Source organism: Labrus mixtus, chromosome 3 (assembly GCF_963584025.1).
Source record: "Labrus mixtus chromosome 3, fLabMix1.1, whole genome shotgun sequence".
NCBI classification, from domain to species: domain Eukaryota; kingdom Metazoa; phylum Chordata; class Actinopteri; order Labriformes; family Labridae; genus Labrus; species Labrus mixtus.
In genome coordinates this window covers 28,402,042-28,421,002 of record NC_083614.1, presented here as the reverse complement: position 1 = coordinate 28,421,002, position 18,961 = coordinate 28,402,042, and the positions used below count along the sequence as shown (strand labels likewise).

Here is an 18,961-nt window from a genome sequence, read left to right as displayed (position 1 = left end):
CATTCGTTGGTGCTTGTTCAGCAACTTTTTGGGAGTTAACAAGACGTAACTTTGACATGTGAAAAACATACATCTGCCTGGGCCATTTAAAATATGCAGGGACGTTTAGATGGCTCATCTCAGGTTCTACAGCAAAGTGTTGAAGTGCGTTATATTCAGGTTTCACTTTTAGATCTGGGAAGTTTTTCATCCAAGTGCTGACTGATCTGGTTCAGTGTGACAACAGATCCAGTGAGAGTGTCGTCTGTTTTAACAGCTGTTCTATGATTAACGATGGCGGGTTCTTACTATAAGCAATAAAACTTTTTATCCTCACTTGTCCTCCCTGCTGATTCTTGACATGAAGCCGTCCCGCTCAAACACAACATGAAAACTACTTCAAGAAAAAAGCAAGACAATTCCCAACCACGGAACATTAAAATATTTATTTAGTAAAATATTTCAAATAAAACAAAACTACATAAAATAATAAAGGATGTTTAAAGTAGCGAGCTTTGAAACGTCCTTTAACTAAAAAGAATCAATAATAATAATATTAATAATAAAGCATCATGATAAATAATGGTACCATTTTTTGCACGTTTTCCTTTTTTTTTTTCAACGACATAATCTTCAAGTTGTAAAATGCATTGCTACACGGTAATAAAAAAAGTGCACACATGAAATTGAATACAGATTTTTGACACATTATTAAATAGACACCTTGACTTTTAAAACCGTACCTTTTTCTGCAGATATTTGTCAAAGTCTGGCTGGAAATAAAAAATAGAAGAAAACCTTTTTTTTGGCACCTTTTGAAAACAAACGGAGGGATGACGTCATTCTCTGAAATCAGCGGCTCGTTGGTTTGATTCACCCAGATTCTGATGGGTTCAGAAGTCGTGGCTAACATTAGTAGGAGATAATCATAGACCTTGTTTGACAAACAGCCAGCAAAGAAATGATAGTAAATGCCAAGGTATCTGTTTAACCTTTAAGATCCACTTGTTCGTCCCTCTCGCTGTGAAACAGTTTGTAAACTATTTAAGACACTGGAATGACGTACCAAGCTGTAACACTTTAAACCTTCCTTTTTGCACGCTCTCCGAAACACTGACCTCCTCTGAACACACTCCTATGTACACTCAAGAATAAATTAATATTGCAATTTTCTGAAACGTGTTTGTGCTAGTGTGTGCATGTGTGCGCGTGTGTGTGACTTCATCTTCAAATGTCAAGCTTGCGGAGACTCATTCTGCTGAAGGAATCTCTGGAAATAAGAGAGAAAAGATATTTTTAGTGACAAAAACAAAAAGATCATCGGTTTGAATTTCATCAACAAGAAAGTGTTTCTGGGGGGATTAAGTTAAGAAGTTCAACAGCTCTAAAAATGATGTCGACCGGCTTGTAGCCTTTCCATTTTATTTTACGGAATCTGAATTGTTTGATTAGAAGTCAATGAGTATTTTTATCCATATCTCTAAAACACAAAAGCCCTAAAGAACGTCGTACAGAATATGAAGTATTCTGCTGTAGGTCTTCACTCTTCATGAAGGTTGTTTTTGTCTTGAATATAATTCTTTTCACATTGTAAAGGTTCATATTTACTGTATTGCTGTGATTCTTCAATATTCCATTCAAATAACTCTAACCCCTAAATTCCACCAGATGTGTGTTAGGTCCGTCTGGAGCTGATGGGTTTTTACTTTCTTCAGTGTGTGCTTCCACTGGCTCCACTGTGCTGCATCAGATACGCGAGGCTTGAATATTTGCCAGATGCCGGAGCACGATTTACCACAGAAAGGACCGAGTGGGACGGGAAGTCAGACGCCGACGCAACATTAAAACACCCGGTTGATTTTCAGAATGAAACACTTTGTTTTGAAAGTTCAGATTTATGACCATATGTGTGTTTGTTGTTGTGTTTAATAGCACATACATCGTATTATCTGGCAGCCTGTGGGTGTTGACGGAGCCGAGCGGACAGGCCCTGCACACGCATCTGGTGGAAGTTATGGGTCATTTTTGGAATACACCACACCGTCATTATATTTCATATATTCAGTGACGAGTGAGAAATGTAAAAGAAGAATACAAACACAAAACACGGAGACACACAACAGCGTCACAAAATGCGGTCTGAAATCACAAACTACCTTGTCAAGCTGTCCGTTTGCTGCAGCAAAAAAAATAAAAAAATAAGACGGATTTTGTTGACATCCAAACCACATGATCGTACTCTCACACACACACAGACGCACAGACGGCGAGGTTTTCAGTCCTACCTGTGTGAGTTGACCTGCAGCACAGGTTTATAAAGCTGAGGAATCTTTCTGTTGATGAGGGGCTGCAGCGCCTCCTTCAGCCGGTGGTAATTCCTCTCCAGCTCCCTCTGGTACTCCTTCTGGTCCGGACCAATCAGGCTCTTGTTCTTACGCAGGGCATCTTCACACCTTTAGCAGAAAAAAAAAGAATCCATGAGATACCAGCATGCGGACTCTGATAGGTGAATGATCCTGCACAGAGCATACCTCTTTGTGAAGTCCTTGAAGCAGAGCCGTAGCTTATTGTGGTGTCTGTACAGTTTGGGGTCGCTTGGTATCTCAGACAGGAACACCTGAGCCACCTCCAAAGGACCCTGAGACAAACACCACATTTCATTTCACACCATTGCAAAGGAAAAGCGCACACCTTGTTATCACATGTACATGCTGACTTCTGTCTGTACCTGGTTGACAGTCGTGCCCACTGATCCCTGCAGCACCATCTGCAGCATCTTCGCGTCAGCCGGGTCCTGGTGGGTGGCAAAGGCCAGCTCCTGAGTCTTCTTCTGCATGTCTTCTATTGCAACCTCGATGGGCGTGGAGATAATCTGGAGAGTGGTGAACAGACAGGTTCATAACAGCAAGGTAAAAATAAGAGGTGATAGAAGTTTATTCATCCAGAAGGAAATGAGGATTGGTCCTATCAGTAAATCTGTTGAAAGAAAATGTTCTGCCTAATATTTTGATAATCCCAGAATCATTTTTTTTTAAGCAGATGTGTCAGATATTTGCTGGTTCCAGCTTCTCTTATAAAACGATTTCTTTTTGTCTTTGTTTGCTTGAAATTTTTCGACTTCTTTTGGCAAGAGAAACTATTTAAAGAATTCACTTTGTGTAAAAATGAGATGAGGAGTTTCACGACTTTGTAATGATTATCAAAGAGAGTCCTCGGTTACTGGATTATTTATTCAGATAAGTCTTTTAACACTAAATGAATGCAAGTCGGAAGCCCGTTTGTAAACGCTTCACTCACCTCCTCTTTGTGGATGATGTTGATGCGCGTCTTGATGTAAGGGAAGGCGTGGGACGTGGTGAGGATGGTTTTGCGTTTGTACTGCTCGTGCAGGTCCCCGTGTGCTCGCCCGTCCAGGGTGAAGGGAGTGCAGTAGACAAAACGACGCAGATTGTAGTTCTTGTCAAAGTAAGTGATGCGGTCCTTCATTTCGTACGTGTCAAAGTACGGCTCCACGTACGTGATCTGGATGAACGCCTGCAGAAAGACGGAGACTCCTGTTTTGTCTTTGGCTTCATTTTTTTTTTAAACATTTTTCTGTTAAATATGAACTCTGACACTTTTTTTCATCAATAAAGGAATTCACGCTCTCCCCAACACTTACCTTATTTGGGTCCAGTTTGCACTTGTCCACTGGGTTTGAGTCCTTAATGACTTCAACCTGCTCCTCTCCAAATCGCTCGCCGTAGAAACCCTGAGAAGAAAAACAGCAGAAAGTCGTTAATTATAGGAATAAACAAGACATAGAAGTGAGACACAGGTTACATCACGGTGTTACATTAAAGACACGCCTCACGAGGGCTTCATTACCTCTAGCCTGTGGGAGATTTCTGCCAGCTTGGTGATGGCTGGCTCTTTGTACACAAACTCCTGCTCGTCCAAGTCTCCAAACTTTGAACCGTAGATTCCCACTCTGAAGTACGTACCAAACATCCTCTTTCCATCCTGTGAGCAGAGCGGATTGAAAGTAAGACGTGAGGGAGACGAGGAATAAAATGTAGAGAAGACAACTGTGTTACATTTATTTCAACTTTACAGCAGTGAGAATAAAAACGGTTAGATTTCATAAAAAGCAAGTGTTCAAATACCAGACTGGGATAAGAGTGCAAACTCTTTAAGTCTTGTAATGGTGATCACTCTTTGTTCATGCTGTGATCTACTACTGTCAGGTTCACATTTGCGTATAATAACGAATGTCTGAGTGTGGGTTACTGGGGTGGAGAAACTGAGAAAATGTTTTTTCATACAGAAGAACTGACAGATACATATCCAACGCTGAGTTTCATCATCTGTACAGCAATCTGCTGTAACAATAAGTTATTCTGTTCACTGCTTTGCAGTCTACACACATGTAAAGAGGAGTGGTAGCAGCCAAAAGGATGTCAGCAAACCTCCAGATTACCAACCACAGTTTCAACAGATGGTAAACACAGTCCTTCAGTGATAAAGAGGTCATGGTAATAAGCACATGTAAAGCAGTTCCATCTATATCGTAAAGTACAGAGAGGACTGACGTGTTCATAACAGAGGACAAACGATCAACGAGAAACAACAACCTCTTCTAGAGATACTCCTTAAACCAGCCGGCACACTCTCCACATGTCATCAACAAGAATAAAAGATACTGATTCAATGATGTTATTCAGTAAATGAACATTCTCCGTCTGTGTTTAAAGATTAAAGCTACGGGGAAAGTTGCTTCAAAGCCGCCTCAGAAGGCGTGAACAGGCCCCAAGAGTCACGAGCAGAGAAAGAGGACAAAAGAAGCCTCGAGGAAAGAGTCCACAGAACTAAAGTGGACAAAACCACTTCACTGTATGAAACATGGTTGTAGTCTCAGTGACATCACTCATTGGATTCTGAAGATGAGTTTTGAACTGAATGATGGCGGTCACCATATTAGAAAAGCTGACTCTACCAGTCTTTTAGTTAATTTAGAAACATACAAAGTGGTAGAGCTGAGGTCGGACTTTATCCTCCTGGAAAACAGCTGCAATGAGCCCGCCTGTCAGGCAACCCGACCACATTCCTTATGATGAAAATGTATGAAGAATTCTTTAAAGCATCTGAGTTTTTATTTCTTTTGTAAAAAAATGTCATTTTAATTTTGGTACCTAATGGGAATTCTTTGGCTTCTGCAGCCAACCTCAAGTGGACACTTCAGGAACTGCAGGTTTTTTTTTCTAGAAATAACTTCCTCTACCCGACCATCCCGAGATATCTGAGGTAGTATGAGGCTATGTTCGGTCTGCAGGCAAACACACAATTCTTTCTGAACTCTGAAGTGTCTGCACTGTTATTTGCATTGATCAGAAGAGAATGGTGTCCAGACATGCGTTTCCAAAATCAGTGACATATAGGCCTGTATACAGGCTTTACTGCTGCCCTTTGAGATTCAATTACAATCATCTGTGGAAACCTGATACAGTCGATTTTCAAACCACCATGACATGTGACTTAGATCTAGTTTACTCATATTTTATTAGGTTTCTTTTACTGTCCCATCTTTCTAGATTCAGTCTTGATGTAATACAAAAGTGAAAACAACAGATTTAGACTCTCAGTCCGGCCTTAAGACTGAAATAATGACGATCAAATCCATGCCAATGCTTGGATTAACATCCAGTGAGCAATTCAAATGTAAAGTACACATTTAAGATCAGAAAGTGTTCATGAAGAAGTGTTGATGTGTGCATAACTTGAGGGAGGGAGAAGCTGAGGATAAAGTACATACATCAGACCTCTAGTATGACATCATTTAACAAGTCCACTTGGATAGCTGCCAGTTAAAAGCAAATGTTCAAATCCTACTGTAACTCACAATTCAAACAAAAACTTAAGGAGACATTAAAACGGCCCTGAAAACTAAGAAACTTACCACAAGACACAATTAAGTAAAGTGGGAAGGAAGGGTCGGCAACCAGGGAAATCAAAAAGGAGAAAACAGAACAAATTTAATGAGGATTGGATTCCTCCAGAGAACTTCAAAAACAAAACAAACAGCAAAACAATATCTCCATTAATTCAGAAGAAAACATGAAGTCATTGTGGGGGATCCCGACCATGCAATGGCAGACAGTCACAAAGAAAAAAAAAAAAGAAAGTGAGGAATCAGAGCTCCACCACCTCCAGAGGACCAACATGCACTCTCAGTGCATTTCCGAGAAGAAACACGGAGTGCTCAGTCCTTTTCATGCAACAAACCATGAGAACTCAGAGGTTAATACTGTTAACAAAAGAAAAGAATGAATGAAAAATTAAATCAGGGGTCGATTTAGTTTGAACTATTCAAAGAAAGGGTAAGAATAAGAACTGATCAAAATCAAAAGGGATAAATCAAGTAATCCTGAGATTACTGTGAGTTGAACCCTCTAGGTTAAAAACCTGACTGCCTCAGGAATTTGGTTCCAGCTTCGACCCAAAGCAAGTCTGCACCACCTTGAGTTTAAAAAGGCTCATTTAACGTAGTGTGGAAAGAATGGTCAATGGCTAGAGCGGAGAGGCTAACACGAAACCCTTTGCATAAAAAAAGTGCACTGAAATCGAGCCCTGTGGTTGAAGATGAGATGAGGCGATGTGTGACAGTAGACGTGTCAGTCAATGAGTGTGTTCTGACTGACACACCAGCAAGACAGACAGGAGATGAAGACGGGTAGGAAGTGCGGGTTGTGCAGGTGATGCATTCACTGAGACTTTGGTCATTAGTGTCACACACTGTGGCTCCCATGCACAGCCTGCCAACGCTGTCACGTTATAGAAAACAAGCTCCTCTCGCACATGAAGAGGAGGGAGGAGAGAGGGAGACAGTGAGGGTGTTGCTGCTTGTACAACACAGTGACCCCAGCAGGGGGGGCAGACAGTTGACATTGTCTGCAGATGTTAATGGATTGGATGTTTGGAACAAAGCAAAGAGAGCATCTGAATGCCCGCAGCTAGCAAATAAAAAGATGAGAGTATGTAAAACAGCACAAGAGATAAACAAATCAAGCAGGGCCAAGCAGGAACTGTTTAGCCACCTACCTCCCAGCCAGTACTCTGTGTGACAAGAGAATACAGGACAGGTGAACGACATCACACATACAGCCCTCCAAAACACACCCACGGTGTGTGGCAACTGCACACACAGTGATGTTACAGCAAGGACTCTTATCCAGGTTACTATCTTAAGCTGGAGAACAGAGCAACTGACCTCAGACACATAAAAAGACATGTCACTTATTCATGGACTGCATATAAGAAGTGCATGTAGCCTCTTATTTCACAAGTAAAGCATTGGATTAAGTGCCTTAAACATGTAATGTTTGTAATGGCCAGCAGGGGGCGGCTCCAATAGGTGCAACAATAAGTCTAACTCTTTTAAAGTCAGCTTGCACAAATTTCCCCCACGGGGGATCAATAAAGTTTATCTTTATCTTCCTTCTTTAATACCATCTATCAACATCTGGTCCCTTTGAGTAAAAAACTAAGTTGTTTCCATAGGGGGGTGACTAGATTCACTTCTTTTATAGAGTCCATGAAATGGTTTAAGGGTCATCTTTAGTCGCCACTAAAACATTCTGGCTTTGTAAGAGAAGTTGCTCTGACCAGCAGAAAACTGTAACCTTGCCCAAACTGTAACTTGACATCATCAATAGGAGTCACACAACTGGCCTTTAAGAAAAACCACAAACGGAGTCTATTCCCACATCTCATGCATCATCAGTTTCATACTTCACAGATAAAGTCAGGCATGCAATGTATCTGAAAAAGTCTAAATACATAAATACACAAATATTAAAACCAAGCAGAGCTGTGTCTTTGTGAAGGATATGCAACATGACTACATTTCCAGGATTTCCCCAGCTAACTATGTGGCTGTTACTGAGTCAAGACCATATAGAATATAAAGTTGTGTGGAGGAGGGGCTTGACCTAAGTTCTGTCCCTTTTTTTATTATAACATTCTGCAGCCAGACACGTACGCCCTTCATGCTGCAATGACATTTTAAACAATTCAATCTGACTCACATTGACATAAAAGTTCTTATTGATTTTTATTTTCTTCAGTCTCGATAGTAAGGGGAGAATGACGTGTGTGTGTGTGTGTGTGTTTGGGTTTACCTGATGTACAATTTTTCCAAAGGCTTCCTGTAGTTTACCATGAATGGTGGCTAGCTTCTTTGCGTCCCTGCTAGCTTCATGGATTGGGATCAGTACCTTGTACACTTCGTTCACAGCCTCATACATGCCCGCCTAGAGGGAAAAATGAGACAATCAGCTATCCTAAATCCTGACATCTTAATGTATAGCCCTCAGGAAATCAGGCCTGAAATAGTAAAAATGATTCTATATTCCAGATTGGAGTCTCATGAAGTATCTACTTATGTAAAGTTAGAAAACTGAGTTATTAACAAAACAGCTGTTAAGACCATTTTAAAGATTGTCGGGTAAGAAAACATTTTGATTGATCTCCCCTGCTCATTTAGTGAATGTGAAGTCTGCATAGAGCAGCCCTGAACAGTTTGAGTTATAATCAGAGAAGGAAGACGAACACCTGCTATCTATACATGATGACATATTACAATGGGTCACTACATGGGGAAGTTAGTTAATACTTTGCTGTCTATATCACAGGTGGCAATAAGCATAGATATACATTATCAGCTAAGATGACCTTTTAGTTCTCAAGTAAACACTGCAGAGTTATTACACTCTGCATCACATCTCATGAGTGTAACGACTATGCAGTCTTCAGTAGTGCAATATTAATTTAGAAGTAAAACTCTCTGCAGACGTTTAACATCTGCTGCTGAAAATAGACCATCGATTCATTCGTGAGCCGACAAAAAAAAAGTTGGCCCCCTTTTTCCAAAATCGCTAACATCATCATTGGCATTTTTGTCATCTTCCAGTCAGCTTATCGTCTATCTATCCATCTCCAGTGCTCACCATGGAAAAAGAGGCAGCAGCTTGCTCCAGGAGTCCCACGAGGCCGATCTCTGTGAAGTATTTCCCTGAGCAAATGCCTTCTTCATCAGGCGACACTACGTCATCCGATACTGCAGATTCCTCGAGCACGTTGGAGGAAATATTCTGGAGCAAGCATTCATACATACACATTAACAAATACAACCACACATTTTCTAACAATAAAAGACAGACGTGTGTCCACTCCTCTCTGTACCTGGAAAGTGACACAGCCCACAGGCAGGTACTTGCGGTCTTCCAGCATGCTCAGGTATTCTGCTACCAGTGCAGCGCTGTGTACTAGACACTGAGCGGCCTCAGCGTGGTTGTTCCTCTCTGAGTGTTTACCAGCCATATTCTGCAGCCACGTCAGCCGCAGGTCTGGTGACGTCTGGTAACCCTTGGCGATCCTGAAGATGGGAGCGCAAAACAGAGGAGACACGCATGAAAAAAAACAAAAACAACAACAAGATAAATGATGACGGCAGTACAGACACAAAGGATTAGTCTGTACCTGTACATGAGATCTATCAGCATCTCAGGGTCTTCCTGGTGCTCCTTCATCTTGACTGTGTCAGACAGGATCATGTGCAGGTTGAACACAAGGTCCTGGACCTAGCAAAAAATAAAGAGACCACACAGTGTACCACATAAGTAGAAATAATATGTTATCGGTCAGTCAACGGGCTTCTCACACTGTGATGGACAACAACTTAGCAATGTGATGGATAAATCAGTACCTGGTCTGGGAATGTGGTCTCCCTCAACTCCAGGTCTTCCTCCGCGTAGGTGAGGATGGTCTTCAGAGAGCGACGCAGAAACTCCTCGTTGAAATTTTGAGACGTTCCCACCAGCGAAGACAGAGACATGGTGACTTGCATCTTCACTCTTGCGAAGTTCTGTAAGAACCACCACAAACCGATGCAAAGTTAGACTGAAGAATACTTGAAAAGGTGACTGGTTTTACTCATGCCGGAGGGACTGGAGAGAAAGCAAACTTCGGATTTCTTCTCTAGCTTCAAATTAATTTACAAAAAAAACAATATGTGTGAAAGTCTGCCTATACTATTGCAAAGGAAATTAGGCATTAATCAGTTTTTTGTAAAGGCTGGAAAGTGGACTACACTGTTTGGTTATGTAATAAAGTTGGTAAACTAATGTAAAATAATACATTATAAAACCACTACAAGAATATAGTTGATATCAGGAAAACTAGCAATTAATAAGCTTCTCCTAATGACTGGTTAAATAAATTCTATAATAGAAGAGATTAGAGAGAGGCCTGCAAAATAAAAGGCTATACAAACTTATTTTCAATTATCTTTCAATTTAAGGTTATTTCTAGAGACATGTTTGGTACAGGGAATTTTATTTATTTTCATCACTTTAAAAAAGAGTCTCTAACATTTACTAACCCATCCTGCATGAACACATTTTACTACAGAGGGGAGTTTGTTTGTCAACCTTTAGTATTTCAGTTGTACTCACGTTGCCAATCTCAAAGTTTTGCCTCATGAGGAGGTAGAGGGAGGCGCTCGCATGGGCCCTGATGGTGCTGATGCTGCTGCTGCAGCTCCTCAACAATCGCAAACACAGGTCAGCACACTGCTCTGTCTCCTCCTCAAACAGCAGTTCAGGAAACTACAAATGCAGAGAGAAATGCACTCACAGTGACACAATGCAACAAAAGATATCAAGTCTAAAGGAAATTGTAAGGATGATTTTCCAAACCTCTTACCTTTGACACCAGCGCCCTCTGTGTGGCAAAACAATGCTGGAGGTAGAGGGCGCTCTGGTTACAGGCCATGCTATGAAGCAGCACCTTCAGCACCCCACCCAGGATGCTCTCCTTGGACTCAGTCACTGATACCGTCTGCAGAAACATGCAGTTGTTTTAGCAAATAGGGTTATGTTTACTCCGGTATCTTTAAAAAAAGCCGTGCATGTTTCACTCTGCAGTGGTAAATGCAGTATGAAGTTCACTTGCATACCTGCACAACGATCTCCAAAGTATCAAGAATAATTATGTTGGCCTCTGTTGCCAGGTTTCCATCGATAAGTGCTTCATGTTCAAGCTCTGCTCTGGTCCTATCATCAAGAAAAAATACAATAATTACAAAAATGACTTAAAATTGTGATGCTGATGACAAACTTTGGAAGATTGCAAAGACTTCCAGTCGCCACATGCAAGCCATTGGCCACAGTTCAGTACAAAGTAGGAGGAGAAAGAAATGCTTATAAAATAAAAAAAATAAAAGCTGAGTAGAATCTCAGCACATTTTCTTGTTTTCATAAGCTTCTATGGAATATGACACCTCGGTATATAGAAGCAAACAAAATCCGCACACCAAGGAGATCCTGTTTAAATGATTTATTGATAAGTGACATCTGGAGCCAATATGCTCTTCCTCAAACTTAAAACAACCAACAGTTTTGTTTGCTTCTTTATACCTATTCCTTTTTTTTTATCCAGCACCCACTTAGGGAGGTGTGTGTGTTTTGGGATTTTTCATTGTAAGAGAGAGAGAGAGAGAGATAGATAGATATACTTTATTGATCCCAAACTGGGAAATTGTGTACCATTGTAATTCAATACCTTCACAACAAAAACAGCACAAACTTTCAAAAATAGTTAGCATATCTATATTTATATTCACAATGTAAGATGTCTCTCAACCAGCAAGGCATAGACCTCAAATCCACAGAAACAATACATGCTGATAGTCAATACCCAAATCTTCCTTCACCAGAGGGTTAGCAGGTTTGAAGGCAGTGAGTGAGTAATTACATCTGTCTACTGGTGGGACACTATGACAAAATGTTGTACATCTACATAAAATTATACCTTTTATAACCTTTGATTATAAAATTATAATCATACCTAAAATTGTAACTTGTAGGCATGTTAAGCTTTATTAGGACCGCTTTTTGGTCCCTATTATATATACACTTATATTTGCTAATCTAACAGTCAAACAATCTATGCCGAACAAGAGCTATTTCTATAACAGTCTTGTTCTTTTACTGAAGCAGCAACCACAAAGACACACCAATCAGAACCCCAAAACAAGAAGCACACTGGTTAAGAAGCAAAACAGACCCAATGCAACCGTTATCAACCCTGAGACAGACATTGTTACCAGGACAGAGGGGCTGATGGGATTGGGGGGGGCGGGAGGAACCAGCATGAGGGGGTAATTGTTGGTGTATTTGTGTGCATGTGTGAGCTTAAGAAGTCAACATGGAGAGGAAATGAACCATAACATTGCTGAATAAGTGGCTAGATAAGTTAAGAACAACTGAATTAAGTAGCAGATTGAGCAACAGTAAAAGCTAACCTAATCAGGAGAAAATTCAGCAAAAACTAACGTGTCCATTTCTATCCATATTTACTGTCTTAACTGCTCACACACACCTGAATACACTATGAACGAGGAACTAAAGCAGCAGGGAAATTCAAGTGAACACACAGCAAATGTGGACCATACAATACCTGACGGCTTTGTGACTCCTACATCAACACACAGCAACGTGAGAAAACAAACGGAAATTAACAGAAAAACAAAGGCTGGAGCTGAATTGACCAATGAACAGGAAAGAAAATGAAATTTCAAATGAAATCAAGCATAGCTTTGTATGTTTTGTCACCATCTGAATAAAGTGACATAAGATACAAAACTGTTTTAAAGAGTGCATGCAACATAGACGTGAAGTTTCAGGGCAAACATGGGAACGATGAGAACTGAATGGGGTTTGGCCGAGTTTGTGATAGTTCATCATTACTGAAAGGATCAAGCATAGTTGCTGATTATCTGTTTAAAATATGATATTTATACTTTTTTTTTTGCTCACACAGTCATAGCTGTATATAATAAATTAAATAAACTTTCAGATTTAAAAAGTGAAGCCAACACGGTTGAGACTTAAACCTGCATTCTTTAAACGACCAGCAGGGAGAGAGTCCTCTTGTTGGTTTATGACCTCAGGAAACATTTCCCTAAAGACCTTTTTTGTCTATATAATACGTTTCAAGTCTGAATACAGCTTGTTATTCATTTTGTAAATTAAGAACCTAAAAGTAAAACAGTAAAGCATTGTTGTGGCAACCTGTGATTGACAGCTACTTCTACAGTTGTCTTCCTTGTCATTTCAGTATGTTAATTATTGAACAACAAATGATGACTTCTACTTATAACAATGAACAACACGTTGAGATGATGACTGCAATGGGGACGGACATTTTCCTTCACATTGACTGATTACAATGAATGATCTGTGTGTGAGCATCTTTTGGCGTTTTCTATATCATGATGTGAGAGTTTAAGAAGTGAATTCAATGTTTTTAAAAAAACGTACTTGTCCATCTTTTCACTGTTTTGCCTCCAGTGGGTCATGTCCTTCCTCCATCGCAGGTTCTCCTGACTGCCAAAAGCGCTGCCAGATGGACTCCGCTCTAAATTGTGATGAAAGGATTATTTACTTTTTAAATTGGTGGTGAAAGAGGTAGTGTGTACACAGTGAAAACGTGACCTGACTCTGGCCGACTGGCTGACTCTGATCTGCATTATTGTCAAAGGGTCCAGCTCTCTGTGTGCACTCTGTTTGTACATGTGTGGAGTGTGGATGCTGGCGTCAGTCATTCATGTGTTCTGTACTTCACACTTGGAGTTTGACTTTTTAAAGCCTTCCATGGCATCGATTTGTAGTTTTTACCATTGAGTGTTTTACAACGATTTGTTGTCGTGCGTGTCAATGTGCCAAACCACGTTTTCCTACCTAGCTGTCCGCGGCTGCGTCGCACCATTTCCTGTCTGGCTCCGATGCTGCCCAGTATGGCCTCCTCCAGCTTGGCCTTCATGTCTTTGGACTTCTTAAAGGTCAGGCTGTTCATTCGCTCAAACGCCTTCTTCCCCTGCATGGTGAACACAACATGGGCCTTGTATCCATGATGGAGAGGGTGAGCAGACAGACAGGAGAGGAAAGCAAGGAAGTTATTTGAAGCACAGCACTCAGCAAGCAAAGCAGGTTAGTAGTGCAAGGGATATGTGCAAGGACTGAAAAAGCAAACAGATTGCACAGCAGAAAGAGCTTTAAATACACAGCAAGAAATAGATAATTGTCGCATAGAAAGTAGCAAGTTGTCTGCCTTATTTTTATCACCAAATTCAGCAAACGAAGCGAAGGGGCAGCAGTGTAAGGTTGTCACAAATACCAGAATTTGAAACTTCAATACGATACTAGTAAAAATCAAACAGACTGAACCAGCCAGCTGCTGCTCCTCTCAAACAGACTGCAGCTGAAGGACGGATGTGTGGAGCGACTTCTAGTTTAGAAAGCTGACAGCGTTGCCTTTGAATGACCAACAACGTGCTTATCACCTCGTTTAACACAAAATACCAAAGAGCAAACGACCAAACGGTGGATTTCAAAGCAACAATCTCTAACTCTGTCTGTTTCTGTGTGGTAGAATCTGAATTAAAAAAAACTGACTCTGCTCCCACTTAGAGCTCGAATTCAATTTGAGCCCCTTCTTTGTAAATATTGTTCAAACTTTGGCAGTATTGCTTCCTTTTGCTATACCGCAGCAACATAAACAAAAGTCCTAGACTCCCAATATTTGGTATTTATTCTGTTTTTAATGAACAAAAAAGCAGACAAACTCCTGCACACTGTCTAAATCGCATCGGCAACGTTTCAGTAGCAAAACACAGCCAATGTATTTGTGCATAAGAGAAGAGTTCTCTCTGTTCGGCTCACAGAAGCTTTTGGTTTAAATATAACTGAGGATTTGAAGTTTTTATAAAGCTTTGGTACTTTTGATCATTAAAATGAATGGTGATATCAAATATGATCAAAGTATAAAACATTGTGACAACTTTACTCCAGTGAAACATGGGTTAAGAATGAAAGAGGAAAAAGCACAACTTATTGTCTACCAAAGATTTAGAACATTTAGATACAATTTGAACAATGTCAACTTGCTTCTTATTTTTATTACTCTCTGGTAACATTTGTAGTTCCCTGCATATGATGGCCGTTATCGATAATAATCTTTCTGTCTCTTTAGTTAGTGGTGTATTTGCTGTGGATGTTACCTTGTACTCAAAGCAGGAGACACAGAGGTAGAGGAGATCCAGCAGGCGGTTAAGCTGTGACACAGACAGATCTGTGAACCACTTCTGTAACACCAGCTCGTCTGCGTTCTTCAGCACCCACAGCAGACAGATGAGCAGACTACGACTTGACTCGGCCGAGAAGCTACCGTGCTGACGACTCGCCTGGAGAGATTAATGAGGAGGGAAAAAATAACAGCAGGAAAATAATAAATAAAAAAACTACACTGATTGCAAGAAACAACAGCCTCATATTAGTTCAGACTATTGAACTATAACTATCACAAACACCAGCTCACCTGCGAGTTGAGCAAGAAGCTGCTTGGTCGGGACATTGGGGAAGACGTGGAAGTGCCTGCTATTGCCATGGCGACAGTCTGACTGATCAAGCTGTTACCGTCGCCCTCTGCCTCTTCTCCACTGCTGCCAACCGCTGCCCCCTGGGGACCGCCTGGCCGACCCCACTGGTTATGGGACTCTGGTACGCAAACACAGAGACACTATAAAATTCACCTACTAATGGGACTTAGTGGGATAAGGGTAAATAATGTAATCTAAAACATTAAGTTCAATTCTTGTGGGGACACTATAATGAGAAAAAGTGTTTGTTGTAGAGGTAATCAAGACCAATGTTATTCATTTCTAATTTTTTAACATGAGCTTGAGGGAGAGTTGGTAGGCAACATGACTTGCCTACCAACCTGCAATAATTTACTTAGCTCCAGTTATTTGCCACATTATGTCTCGACCTGCCTCATAATGCAAGAGACAAATTGCACAAGTGTCGAGTGCCATCATCAGTTAGTGCCATCATGCAGCTAGCCTCATTCACGACAGATTTAATTTGTGGGAAATCTGATTAGATGTACCTGTGAAATCATGGAGATGTGGTAGTGACTCCATGACGATGCCGATAAGAGGAAGGTAAAGCATGGCGACTCTGGCCTTAACCTCAGGATCAGCGTAGCGCGGGTCAGAGTCATGGCTGGACAGGAGGTTATGGACCACACTCACAACTTTCTTATGTAGGCCGAACATCCTACAGTAAGAAAGAGAACAATTAGAAATGAACAAAGAGATGCTTTATCAAAGTGTGAAAAGCCATGAGGACACATACCAACCGAGTTCTATGCTTTTACAGAAATATATTTTCCAACAGATACAGAGCCTCTAGACTGAACATATGGCTTTCTGACTGAATATATCGCTTTCTTTTCATTACAACACTTTAGAGTTAAACACAGACAATATGACACTCGTACATATAGAACACATGCACTGCCTTGTCATTAACATCCCTAACATCCCTAGATGCCTGGAACTGAACCACAAGTTGTTGTTTTTTATAGGTAAGATTGCATCCAAAGCATACTAACCCCTCATTTTCTGGGTCCAGTATTACAGACAGTTCGGACAGAACCAGTCCAGCCAGAAAGTGTTGCTCTCTGAAAGGGACGGACAGCTCAAACATGTTGGCTATCTTTTGGTCCTGGACATGTGTGGAGAACCCAGAGCTCTGTGGATGAGAGAGAAACAGGACATTTAAATAAATAAGACTATTAATACCGTACCTTATTGATTTTCCTATAAATGAGGCAGAGTAATTTCATGAGGGTTTTATCTTTATCTATATGGTAAGTTAAAGAGGAAACTTTTGATCCAACAAAACTATCACAAAGTGCTTTCATTAGACTTTCTTATGCCCGCTTCTAATTATGTATGCTGGTGTTCTAATCTATCCACTTTTTATCTGACCTGTGAAGTTGCTGAAGATACAGAGGGGGAGGGGGAGGCAGGAGGGGTGAGCAGACTGCAGGGCAGGTTGAGGGTAACGTAGTGTTCGTGGCTGCAAACGATTCTCAAGAAATCAAGCCTCAGAGACTCCAGGGTCGGGTTCTGCAGAGCGTAAAGCTTTGTGGACACCTGAAGACAGAAACCAGTACACATTCATTTGTTTTAAGAAAAGGCTCAGAGTGTGTCAATATGTGATGTAATTAAAAAAAGTTTGAGTTATGCATGAATATGTTCTTAATAAAAAAGGCACTTACCTGTTTCCAGTAAGCCCTGATAAGGGTGAAGACAAAACCTCGGTCCATGACTGACAGCAAATCGTTGAGAAAGAAGGCCAGACTAGTGTTTAGTCTCTCCACCAACTCTAGGTCCTGTTTGGATCAGAAACACATTCTTTAAGACGTTTAGAAAAATGATGTTACAGGACACCCTTGGCAGTCTCAAATATTTACTGCCACTTTACAAAAGTGTAGGCAAAACTGGCATTTACAGTACAATCTTTAAAATCATTTTGTTAATAAACAATTTGTAAATTTAATATATATTTTTCTGAATTCCCTTGAATGGACTTTTTTTTCTTAGATGCCCCTCTACCACTTCCACACACCTCACATGGCCACTACTTACCTTCTGGAAGCGAGACACAATATCACCAGCGATGGTGCTGACCAAGGCTGTGATGTCATCCATGAAGCGTTCTGGGAAACGGTTCTTCCTGGGTGACTCCAAACGATCAGTGAAGTACAGGTGGTGGATAATGCTCTTCACCTGTGGTTAAGAGGTTTGGATGGAACATGAGATATTGTCATGGGACAAGTACCGCAGAGTAAATAATGTTTTTGACTGTATAGTAAAATATATGAATCAAAGAAGTTTTAATTGTAAAAAAATAGTTTGTCTCCTACCATGAGTTCAAAGAAAAACCAGGCTTGTTGTAGAGCGCCCTCCCTGACACTTCCACTGCTTACCACCCACTGGAGGGCCAGCTCCTCGTGGAAGAGCTGAGTAGATCAGGAAAGTACACAGATGAAGACAAAAAAAGAGGAAAGGGAGGGACAAAGTAGGAGAGGCAACAAGGACAAACAGAAAGAATGTGAGGCACCAGAAGAAGCATCAGTGTCCATCTTAAACATTTAAACCTTCCCTGGGTCTACACGCTGTGAACAGACTACGTAAATATAGTTTTAACTGGAAACCAAAGCATATATTTATTCAACTGGATTGTGACATGAAATAAAAGAGAAGCGAAAAGAAAACACGGTTCAGTTGAGCGCTCGGGTCTCTACACTGAAATTAAGTCTAACTTTTTATTTCCTAAACATCTTACCAACAACACTTTGACATACATTACATGTTGAAGAAAAAAAACATATAGCATGATTGAGATTTGTGTGCAGCAACATTTGGCTCTTAATGAGGTAATGACAATTTACCAGTATTATCATGCAAAAGATGTCATCATTAAACTTCCTGATAATGGGACTAATGGTTACATTTTTGGTGATTTTTTTGTTCAATTATTATGATCATTTAATCCTGTTTGTGTATTTTATGTAAAACCAACATCCAACACAGTCCGGCTAACTCTTGTCATGAGTCTGGCAAGCCTCCCTTAATAGTGCTGAATATACAAGATAAAGATTTAGAGTGAAACTAATTGTGATGGCTAAACAATACAAATTACATATTTGTTAATCTCCTGAGATTGTATTTGTGTCTTTAAAAGAAGCATTAATCCTGCTTCTTGAAAATAACATTGACAACTGATTATTAACAATCCAACAAAACTTAACATTGTTGTTTAAAGCTCTGTGGGGAGATAATCTAGTAAAGATACCTTTTTTCATTCTTCAAATTTACATTTAACATAAAGTATCTCTTTATAAAAGTAAAAGTAAACTGACTTGAATGTCGCTCTACACTAAAGACATAAATAAACAAAAAACATGCACTCAATATTTGAGTAAATAGTGCAAAATGAAAGGAGACTTCCCAGACAACAACATTCATGTCACATGTAAATCACTGTGACACATTCAGGAAAACAGGCAGATCAAAGACATTCAGCATTCAACA

General features: G+C 40.4%; 1 protein-coding gene across 21 annotated transcripts in view; it reads right to left on the bottom strand.

Moving 5' to 3' along the window:
• Nucleotides 1-410: 410 nt before the first annotated feature.
• Nucleotides 411-18,961, bottom strand: part of dock7 (dedicator of cytokinesis 7) — a 49,668-nt gene continuing 31,117 nt past the window's right edge. For 6 of the 21 annotated variants that reach the window (XM_061034357.1, XM_061034370.1, XM_061034375.1 and 3 more), the window contains 27 exons: nt 17,791-17,886; nt 17,513-17,653; nt 17,143-17,256; nt 16,850-17,017; nt 16,471-16,610; nt 15,964-16,133; nt 15,394-15,572; nt 15,077-15,259; nt 13,758-13,917; nt 13,338-13,434; nt 12,475-12,492; nt 10,973-11,069; nt 10,720-10,854; nt 10,470-10,622; nt 9,722-9,880; nt 9,496-9,596; nt 9,199-9,391; nt 8,964-9,107; nt 8,136-8,267; nt 7,057-7,071; nt 3,847-3,972; nt 3,641-3,730; nt 3,277-3,513; nt 2,708-2,851; nt 2,511-2,617; nt 2,265-2,432; nt 411-1,249 (listed from right to left, as the gene is read on the bottom strand). In XM_061034357.1, the coding sequence (XP_060890340.1) occupies nt 1,207-1,249; nt 2,265-2,432; nt 2,511-2,617; nt 2,708-2,851; nt 3,277-3,513; nt 3,641-3,730; nt 3,847-3,972; nt 7,057-7,071; nt 8,136-8,267; nt 8,964-9,107; nt 9,199-9,391; nt 9,496-9,596; nt 9,722-9,880; nt 10,470-10,622; nt 10,720-10,854; nt 10,973-11,069; nt 12,475-12,492; nt 13,338-13,434; nt 13,758-13,917; nt 15,077-15,259; nt 15,394-15,572; nt 15,964-16,133; nt 16,471-16,610; nt 16,850-17,017; nt 17,143-17,256; nt 17,513-17,653; nt 17,791-17,886 (3,510 nt within the window). In that variant the 3' untranslated portion in view covers nt 411-1,206. Of the gene's footprint in view, nt 1,250-2,135; nt 2,156-2,264; nt 2,433-2,510; nt 2,618-2,707; nt 2,852-3,276; nt 3,514-3,640; nt 3,731-3,846; nt 3,982-7,056; nt 7,072-8,135; nt 8,268-8,963; nt 9,108-9,198; nt 9,392-9,495; nt 9,597-9,721; nt 9,881-10,469; nt 10,623-10,719; nt 10,855-10,972; nt 11,070-12,474; nt 12,493-13,337; nt 13,435-13,757; nt 13,918-15,076; nt 15,260-15,393; nt 15,573-15,963; nt 16,134-16,470; nt 16,611-16,849; nt 17,018-17,142; nt 17,257-17,512; nt 17,654-17,790; nt 17,887-18,961 lie in introns of all 21 variants that reach the window. The other 15 variants (XM_061034366.1, XM_061034377.1, XM_061034368.1 and 12 more) reach the window with 8 other exon arrangements.